Raw genomic sequence first — 9,629 nt, forward strand, 5'->3', positions numbered from 1 at the left:
TCAGGAATCTAACCTCTGACATCAATTTAAAAAGTTTTTGCTTGTAACTATTATAATATAATCAATTTTTTACCAAAAAAAAAACAAACTTTCTCAATTTTCACCGGATTCCATAATCGGAACCTAACCAAACTTACAGCAAATTATCCTTGAAGTGTATTCTTTCAAATAAAAAAAGAATCATCAAAATCGGTCAGCGCGACATTGAGTTATTCGGCTATTTGTCGCGCACATACATATGTGATTTTCTCATAGATACCATTGTCAGACATAGACCAAAAAAAAATAGGACCATTCGGGAAGCTATACCTTTCAAATAAAAAAAAAATTTTCAAAATCGGTTCACTCAGTCAAAAGTTATGAGGTAACAAACATAAAAAAAAAATAAAAAAAATAAAAAAAAAAAAAAAATACAGTCGAATTGATAACCTCCTTTTCTTACAGAAGTCGGTTAAAAATGATAAAATAAAATAAAACAAAAATTATAAACAACTACACAGTTTTTTTTATTATGTGACCTTTATCCGCATTTCTTGCAAGGAGCCTCCGTAACGTACCTCTCTCCTTTAGTACTCACTGGGCAGTCTTCGTCATCACCACAAGAATCCGGACACTCATTTTTCTCACAAGGATCTTCTTCTTCTTCGTCACATTCATATTTTTCTTCACATGCCGCCTCACATTTTGTAACTTTCTTCCCATTATATTTGTTACTACACTTATCCTGGCATTCGTCCTTTGCTTCGCATTGTATGGAATTAGATATGCGTAGCAATTTTTTTACTATAGGAGATCGTAGAACACTCCTTGCATCTAAATTTCGGTCGTCAGCTCGAAGTTTCTGAATTCTGTGTCTGTGTTGTTTTAATTGGAGATGCGGTTTGTGTGTTGTTTTCTTAACTGATAGTAGTTTTTTAACCTGCACAAAAAATGGTTAATACACCCAACACTGGTAAGTACTATCAGAGAATATGGAGTTTGGGTGGTGGTTAATCTGGCTGTGATTAGCTAACTAAAATGCAGAAAATAGTACCTAACTTTCATTAATTAATCAAGCTCAATAATTAATATTTTCTTGGGAATAATATTAGGAATGACGTTGTTCATTGCTAAAGATTTAGCATGATTGTAATTCCCTGCGAGACACCTCCAAATCCTATAAGCTATACGCGCCTGAGAACATATTCTTTACACTTTAGTATATTAGATTCGTACACGTCTTGAAATTTATTACAGTTTAGAGGTCCGCTAGTACTTACAGGAAACTTTCAGGCTTTTTATATGACGAAGATCTGGTCCTACTCTCTCTCTATAAGTATGTATGTCTTAATTTTTTTTTAAATTAAAAAAGTAATACTGGCACAAAAATATACGAAATACCTTATCACGTTGCAAAATGTGAGATAACCGGGATGCTATTGTCTCATCGCTGGAGTCGATATAGTCGACGGTGTCACCAAGATACGCTTTAGGTTTGTCTTGAGTTTTGTGAGTGTCGACAACAACGATGATAGGCTGCCTGTTGCCGCCGTATCTCTGGCCGAGGACGTTGATTAGGTTGGAAAGATCAGATCTTGATGCTGCGTCAGGTTTTATCTGGAAATGATTGTAAAGTATGGTGAAGCTTAAATTAATATATGAAATGCTTCATATTTTGGACAAGTGGATTGGAATAGAAGACTCTGTTCCTGGCTTTTTGAGAAGTTAACGGCGGAAATTAATGCTTCGTTTTGTCTTGTTACCTGAGCGAGAAAATGAAAATAACACATTTCCTAGTGAGAATCGATTATTTTGTAGTATTTTTTTTATAATATAACTAAAGATTATTCAAGTTGTTATAATATATACAATATATTTTCTTTGAAGCCTGTACTCCCGAAACTTAACGCTGTAGTTAGTCTACTAGGGCGAAGAAATGACAAAATAAAATAAAAATATCAGTTGAATATAAAATGAACCCAAGCTCACAACCGAAAACCGATTTTATTCTTTCTACGACAGCCAATAAATATATAATAAAGAAAGTAAATCATCACTTACGCATAACAACAAGACAATAGCGAAAATAAATTTGAAAATTGCTGCCGACGCCATTTTGCAACCACTCTCCTCAGGCGTCTGTCACAAAAATATTTGGATTATCGTAGAAATTGAGATTATTGTTTGTGTTAACGCTTCGATTATTTTAATCAACGCCAAATTATATTTTCTTATTAGTCAAGTTTAATATTACTTACCTACTTCTATTGTAATTATATTGGTATTGTCAATAATTGTTCAGTTGTTTTGGATATCTTAATTAATCTTTATGGTGGATCAAATATTTGATTGGACATGGTTGTTTTCAATTCGAATTCTGAGAGCTTTTAATTTAAGATTTTGATTTTAGCATCTTTAAATTTTCAATATCATTACGGAATCTAACGCTAGCTCATGCTGTCTCTCGCACAAAGCAGGGTAGGTTTAGGGAACCTGGGAATCTAATGTAAAGCTCTATGTTACCATTAAAACCTTTTTTGTTCCTAAAATGATAATTATGATTATAAGACTCTCTGCGTCCTCCTCAATACACGAGAACACATATATAAATATATTTAATCTTTAAGTTCACGCTGTATCCCGCACATAGCAGGATTGATAGTATAAGGATCCTGGAAACCTAGTGTTCAGTCACTTCGTGTAATATAACAATAAGTTAAAGCAGGCAAAGTCGCGTATGCGTCGCTAGTACCTAAATCTAAGTTCTAAATCGAAAATTAAATAGATAGGTATAATAAATGAAGAATTTACGAGATATAATATCAAGTACGAATAGTTTTGTAAGGCATTCCGTAGACATTCTGCGTTCAGGCATCGCTTTGAGAGCCTTAAAATATTTTATCGACGCTACTTTAGACGTAGACGACGTTCTAGCGCAGTTCACTGATCAGATTGAATTGTACGTGGGTAGAATGAAATTTGTTATGATTTTTATATTTCTAGACAGGAAAAGAACAATAGTTCTTTCTTGTCGATTCTTAACATGTGGAAACGAAAGTTAAATAGGTTCAATTCCCATTTGGGAGATTGTTTTTTTAAATAAAATGTTCTTGTTTATTAACATAATTAACGTAGGTACTCTTCGTTAGTCAAAACTGGTGTCTTAACGTACGTATAGAGAATGTATAGGTATAGGCTTGCTTTTAAAATGTATTTTTGATTAATTTTATTTATATGCTCTAGACGTAATGGAAAAAAATTGCTCATAAATGCGTAAAAGCTGGAAAGTGGTGAACGGAGTGTCTTAAGCCTAAGTTCCCTCTGCTCCTGCTACACCTGGTAAAAACCATGAGGCTGCTTAATCAAAAACAATAAAAACAAATGATATATATGTAGTGTAGATACACTCAATAGAATTTTATTAAAAAACAATTTTAAAGCCACGACGGCGGTAATGTTTTACAATTCTGTTTATGGCATTTCTTAGGTTTGCAGACGTCGTAGTTATCAAACACTTCTTGGCAAGTGACAATGCAAGTGTATTTTTTCTTCTTTGGACATTTCTTGACACAAGAGTCCAGCTTTTGGCATCGCTTGCGTAGAGCTTGTCGTAAAATATCACCAGTTTTTTCCAGTTTGTCAGCGGCATCATCATCTAAATCTTCATTTTCTTGGGTATTCTGTGAAATGAAATAAATTTATCGCTATTTAAAATGTAAATAATCGTTTAACGATTCGTAAATTTTTCCAAAATAGCTTTTACCAAATATTATTAATATAAAAAAATATTTAAGAGGAAACACCTTAGCCTTCAATGAATTCTCACAAGGAAAAGAGTTTGGGGCAGCGGCAGCGGCGGCTCTTAAAGTTTAGGCTTAAGGAGCCCTTTAACACTAGAAGTGCCGAAGATTGAGACCCCCCTTGAACCGCCGTCGTGACAAATTTGTCCCATTCTACTTATTATGTTGATTTTTGGTATAATACAAAAAAATATTATTAAAATAATTCGTAAAATATGTAGATCATCTTTAATTATCGATTTTTGTTCTTTAACACACATAAAAGTACCAAAAAACCAAACACAAAGAAAGAATCAAATATATCAAATACCTTCTAAGGTCGTGACAACTAACTGAATAACTCTTACAAAATTATAAGTTTTTGAAATTAGTTAATATTATTATTAGGCCAAGTAATGCATTAATATATTCTTCATCAGTGATACATCACAGATGATTTATAACATTGCATAGTAATGGCTCCAGAATTCGGCGGAAAATGCCAGCGGAGGGCATAGCACTAGGTTCCCAGGTTCCCTCCACCTACCCTACAATTGCCCACATTTGGTATCGAGTGTTTTTCTAAAAGTCAAGCCTAGCTTAGTCATCCTTTCATCTGATACCTCACTTGAACTAGCGGCAAAATTTAGTATTGACACCAATTTTACCCCACTTTTCAGGCTATTATTTTTTAAGATTTATGCATGAACATGCGACCCTATTGCGGCTTCGCCCGCTTTTATTACTGGATTATTCATATAATGTATGTTTGCAAAGCACTTAAGATAATGTGAAAATTAATTAAACCCTAATGCAACCCGCATTTTCGTAGTTTCAATAAGGATTTTCCAATTGTTTTACACAGCAAGGATTTTTTAGTAGGTACCGTAATTTTAAATCTGTGCTACTAATCTTTTCAATTACTTATTAAAATATATTTAAATTATTATTTTTAGATAGTTAAATGACATTAAATAATACATTCAACTCGAATTATCCAATACGTGCAAACGCATCTAAATCTTCGTTGCTATAAAGGCAGGCGGGTTTTTTTTTTCGAGCTTGTGGTTAATGCTGAAGAGGGTATTCTGTCCCTGATGAAAAGCAAGCACTACGTGGCTGCCTGTGACGAAAATTAAATAGAATGCATCGGCCGGGAATTGAAACTGGGCTGCCCGCGTGGCAGGCGAGCATTCTACCACTGAACCACCGATGCGTGTAAGGCAGGCGGGCGCGGCGGACTCGCTTGTATAAGCATAACGTCGCGAGGCGCGTTTCGCAGCAAGGATTTTTTGATATTGTAACAACTTCTAAAGTACTTATTAAAATGAAAAACAGAAAAGACAGTTTTGATCTACATGAAATGGCCAACGTAACTAATATACTTATTTATATGCTGAGAGTAAGGGATAAGTGAAACTTGACTCGATACAGTTGATGTGTGAACGGCGTGACGTGTCAATAATTAAATGCGTTTTTCTCTAAAACTATTCGCAATTTCGAAATAGTTTAAAAAGCAAATTTTATCTTCGTTTAACGTAGAAATTTAATAAAGTATTTTAAAGGATAAGGATTAATACCATTATGGAAAAATATCCCTCACAATAAAAAATATATTGAAATTACTATTTTTAGACAGAAATATGATCACTACACGTTATTCTTAAAAGATATGAATATGCCATCGCGGACTTTTTTGTAGATCTTATTAAGAGGAACAATACACCAGTACATTTTTTTCATGTAGTATTTACCATTAAAGCAGCGCATGCGCCAAAGTGTCTCAGCGGGTAGGACTTTGTACACATTTATCGTATTTATGTTAATTTACATAAGAATGTACAAATAATAAACTATATATAAACCTTCCCTGAGAAATACTCGACCTAATGGTGAAAACTGCATCCAAATCCGTTGGGTGGTTTAGAAGAAGAAGAGTTAGAAAGTTCAGACAGACACGAAAAGCGACTTTGTTTTATAAGATATAGGATAGGATGTATAGTTTTCAGATTTTTTCCTGTACTAGTACTACATGTAAATGCTAACTGCCAAATTTCATAATTCTAAGTTAACTGAAAGTACCTTATTAATTTGATTCCCTTTGTAGTGTCGAAATACACGTTTTTTACTATATAAATGGTCATATCTTTTTTTAAGCGTGCTTTTTCAGGAAATCAAGGGACTGTAGATCGTCATATCTATATATATGACGATCACATATTATAATGATGTAATTTCCTGTTTACACCATTGTAGTTTCTTATTGTATGCAGATGATTTAAAAATATATAAAAAAATTGAGTCAGTGAATGATTGTAAGCTCTTGCAACAAGATTTAGACAGGTTTGCTGTATGGTGTTCTATGAATAGTATGAAATTAAATAACAAGAAATGCCAGAGTATAACATTTAGTAGGAAGACTTCTGACATCAATTATAATTATAAAGTGAATGGTTATCTTATTAAAAAAGTTACTCAAGTACGTGATTTAGGGATAACAGTAGACGCTAAATTGAGTTTTGTTCCACACATAAATGATATAATGAGTAAATCGTTAAGCATTTTAGGATTTATTATACGAGCTACTAAGCCTTTTAAAAAATCTAGTTCAGTTATTATTTTATTTAAGTCATTAATTAGGAGTCATTTAGAATACTGTTCAACTGTCTGGAATCCATATTATGTAACACATAAAAACAGATTGGAACGAATCCAAAAAAAGTTTTTAAAATTGTTATCTTATAGAGATCATATCAGTAATGATTTTCGTAAGTACGATGACTTATTAAAACATTATAATATGTTAAAACTATCCCATCGCAGAGAGATTGCCGATCTTTGCTTTTTATATAAATTAGTATCTGGAAACCTTGATTGTCCGAAGATTTTAAGTCAACTTAATATTTTTACCCCTAAATCGAATGCAAGATTACGTACCCAAAATTTTAAAACAAGGTTCGCTAGAACAAATTTAGGCCTAAATGCACCACTTAATAGAACTTTAAATCTTTATAACAAATTAGCGCAAAAATCTCAATTTGATATTTTTAATGACTCATTACCTTTGTATAAAGCTCAGCTGAAAAATATTTTATGTAACTAATAAGAAACTCATAACTGAGCTTACAATAATTATAATTATTATAACATTTTTTATTTATTTTTTTTTTTTTTTGTTTTAAGAACTTCAGTTTTGGTTTTGATAGTTTGTTTTTTTTTTTTTGTTTTGTTTTATGTTTGGCTATTTTTAGTATATTTTTTTAAATTTAAGTATTATCTTTTTTTAGTTGTCTGTCTTTTTTTTTTATAATTAGAACAATGTTTATGTTATAAGTTTAAATTTATATACCTGGTTAGTAGTTTTTTTTTTTTTTTTTTTTTTAATTATTATTGTTGTTGTTTTTTTTGTTAATTTAGATGTGAGCAACAACTTTACTATACATGCAAAGTTAGCCTATAATTGAGACATACTTTGTATCAATATATTTAAAAATGTTTGTAACCATTGTAGTCTTAGTATGTAACGTTGGCTTCCTAATAAATAAATAAATAAATATATAAAAGGACTTGTCCTCACTGACTGAGGTAAGACGCACGCACAGCCGTAACCGCCGATCGGAGAAACGTGAAATTTGGACAGATGTTTACTTTCGTAATCTGGACATCCACTAAGAAGGGATTTTGAAAAACTTTAACCTTAAAGGGGTAAAATGGGGGTTGAAAGTTTGTATGGAAAAAAATTTAAATCGGCACCGATTTTTATAAAATTTGAAATTTAGATTTTTAAAAGTATTTAATTGAACACGTGTTTCACGGTTTTTTTGAATTTACCCCCTAAAGGTGCCAATAAAGGGTAAAAGTTTGTATGGAAAAATCTTTAAATCGCCACCGATTTTTATAAAATTTGAAATTTAGACTCTTAAAAATATTTCATTGAACACATGTTTCGTGGTTTATTTTAATTCAACCCTTAAGGGTGCAAATAAGCGGGCGAAGCTGCGCGCGTCCGCTAGTAGTTGATATTCATATACTCATATGAATATCAACTCGATTTTTCCAAGCGTTCCTGAGATAAAGGCAAAGACAGCCGGATGGACAAAAAATGATCTCATAAGGGTTTTTTTTCCCTTAAAAGCTACAGAACCCTAAAAACTTAAGTATTGACTGCTAAACCTACTATTAAATTTTTTTCCGCCCCCGCATCGTCCTTTCACCTCCACCTCGTCCCCGAGGCATGAAAATATGTCAAATCATACCCTCAAATAATAAAATAATAATGGCGGGACAAAAATGACCCAGCGGCAGTTCTAGATAAATCTAATTTTTTTTCAAAAAGTATGACTGCTATAAAATTATTTACATTTTTAATTAAATAAAGGTGTAAAATTGGTAATAGTCAAAAAGTTTCATCTACATAAATTAACAAACAAAAAAGTTATAAACAATCAACCTTGCGTTTGGGACAAAAATGGGACGGCGGCGCTTCTAGTGTTAAAATGCACATTAACTCTTGTCTCCAGAATCCGAGCCTTGTCTCTACCTAACCGATTTATTTTTGTTTTCATTTTAGCTTTACGCTGTATTCGGTATATAAAAGTAGGCAGAAGAAATCTTACAAGCTCTTCATTTTTCGTCCATTTTTCTGACATTATTCAACACTGAAAGGGGGGAATTAAAGCTGTGCTTTTTTTTCTTACCAGAGTGAATAAATGTAAATAACTAATTCCTTCGAGTTGGAACGAAATCACAACCGTCGCGTCAACTTCGGTGCTCATGTTTTTTTTTTTTTTTTATTTATGATTAAATAAATTATTAATAAATATATTTTATATTTACCCTCATAATGTGGTACAATTTATACACTTTTTCGTCATGTGGAGGATCGACAGATTCTACGTCATAAACGACTTCTTCGATGTTGTTGTCGTCTTGTTTTTGCAAAAGCAATGCAATTATACCTGTGTTTCGGTTTGTATCTTCCCTAGAAGCCGCTAATTTACTTATTAATAATTTTTGACCTGAAGCGTTCTGTAAAAAACATTCTTTATAGTTGTAAAACATATTATTCACATATAATGTATGTTAATACACATTTAAGTATATAGAAGCAATACGAGGAAAAATGTGTATTTATTTGTAAATAAATAAATAAATGCGAGGCAATTGTGACAAAGAGACTATAGATTCGATTGCTGTGGGTTTCATTTCCACTTAGGAAAATAAATTGAATGGAATGGAACGGGCGTAACGCGGAGAAGGGAGTGCCTTAACACTATTTTCTCTCTATCTACCCCGCTAAATACGTGATAAAGCGTGAAACTACAATAAAAAGAAAAAAAAGCAAAATCTTACATAAACGTGAAAAATGATGAAAACTAAGAAAAACCCGATACGTCCACACGACATGTTGCTAAAATCGTATCTGTCAGTAGCGAGCACGCATGAGATGATTTAATTAGACACAAATATTCATCTTAATTAATCAGCGCGGTGCTCGTGTGCGGATAATTTGTTTGGTAAGGCGTTTTATGTACTTTAAGGCTTCGTTTGTATTAAAATTTTCCTTGTTAATTATTAAAATAATAAAAATAAGTCTGTTATTTTTCTGTGAAATTATTGTATATGGAAATATATTAAAAAAAATAACTAATAATACCTTTTTCATGAAAGTAAACATAAGTGGAAAACAGAGTTATAAGACTAATTAAGACGTCAAGACATTGCAGCGCAACGGCACATCTTTTGACTGTATACGCAACGGTTGTGGTTCGACACACGCTGAAGGGAAAGAGTAATTTTATTTTCTAATTCTACCTAACACTACATTACCTCTAGCCACACTGCTCTATGAGGGAAACCTAGCGTCATTAA

General features: G+C 32.3%; 2 protein-coding genes across 2 annotated transcripts; both read right to left on the reverse strand.

Annotated features, from left to right (window-relative positions):
* Positions 1–519: 519 nt before the first annotated feature.
* Positions 520–2,094, reverse strand: LOC146540959 (uncharacterized). Its single transcript, XM_085189071.1, has 3 exons — positions 2,041–2,094; positions 1,381–1,596; positions 520–919 (listed from the first exon to the last, which is right to left on the reverse strand). Exons 1-3 carry the CDS (start codon positions 2,092–2,094, stop codon positions 521–523), a joined length of 669 nt encoding a protein of 222 aa, XP_085045197.1. The 3' UTR covers position 520.
* Positions 2,095–3,376: 1,282 nt separating this feature from the next.
* LOC146540960 (uncharacterized) lies at positions 3,377–9,325 on the reverse strand. Its single transcript, XM_085187929.1, has 3 exons — positions 9,111–9,325; positions 8,595–8,786; positions 3,377–3,659 (listed from the first exon to the last, which is right to left on the reverse strand). The coding sequence occupies exons 1-3, from the start codon at positions 9,162–9,164 to the stop codon at positions 3,414–3,416; spliced, it is 492 nt and encodes a 163-aa protein (XP_085044055.1). The 5' UTR covers positions 9,165–9,325; the 3' UTR covers positions 3,377–3,413.
* Positions 9,326–9,629: the final 304 nt, after the last annotated feature.

The sequence above is a fragment of the Heliconius melpomene genome, chromosome 1 (assembly GCF_056956725.1).
Source record: "Heliconius melpomene rosina isolate 202511_hmr_F chromosome 1, ASM5695672v1, whole genome shotgun sequence".
Taxonomy (NCBI): domain Eukaryota; kingdom Metazoa; phylum Arthropoda; class Insecta; order Lepidoptera; family Nymphalidae; genus Heliconius; species Heliconius melpomene.

What these genes read in the sequence shown, in the direction of transcription:
- LOC146540959 (XM_085189071.1), bottom strand. Translation starts at nt 2,094, where the DNA reads ATGGCGTCGGCAGCAATTTTCAAATTTATTTTCGCTATTGTCTTGTTG. An exon ending in CTATTGTCTTGTTGTTATGC is followed by an intron (nt 1,597 to 2,040) that starts GTAAGTGATGAT and finishes AATCATTTCCAG; the next exon opens with ATAAAACCTGACGCAGCATC. An exon ending in ACATTTTGCAACGTGATAAG is followed by an intron (nt 920 to 1,380) that starts GTATTTCGTATA and finishes TTTTTTGTGCAG; the next exon opens with GTTAAAAAACTACTATCAGT.
- LOC146540960 (XM_085187929.1), bottom strand. Translation starts at nt 9,164, where the DNA reads ATGTCGTGTGGACGTATCGGGTTTTTCTTAGTTTTCATCATTTTTCAC. An exon ending in TCATCATTTTTCACGTTTAT is followed by an intron (nt 8,787 to 9,110) that starts GTAAGATTTTGC and finishes TGTTTTTTACAG; the next exon opens with AACGCTTCAGGTCAAAAATT. An exon ending in AATTGTACCACATTATGAGG is followed by an intron (nt 3,660 to 8,594) that starts GTAAATATAAAA and finishes TTCATTTCACAG; the next exon opens with AATACCCAAGAAAATGAAGA.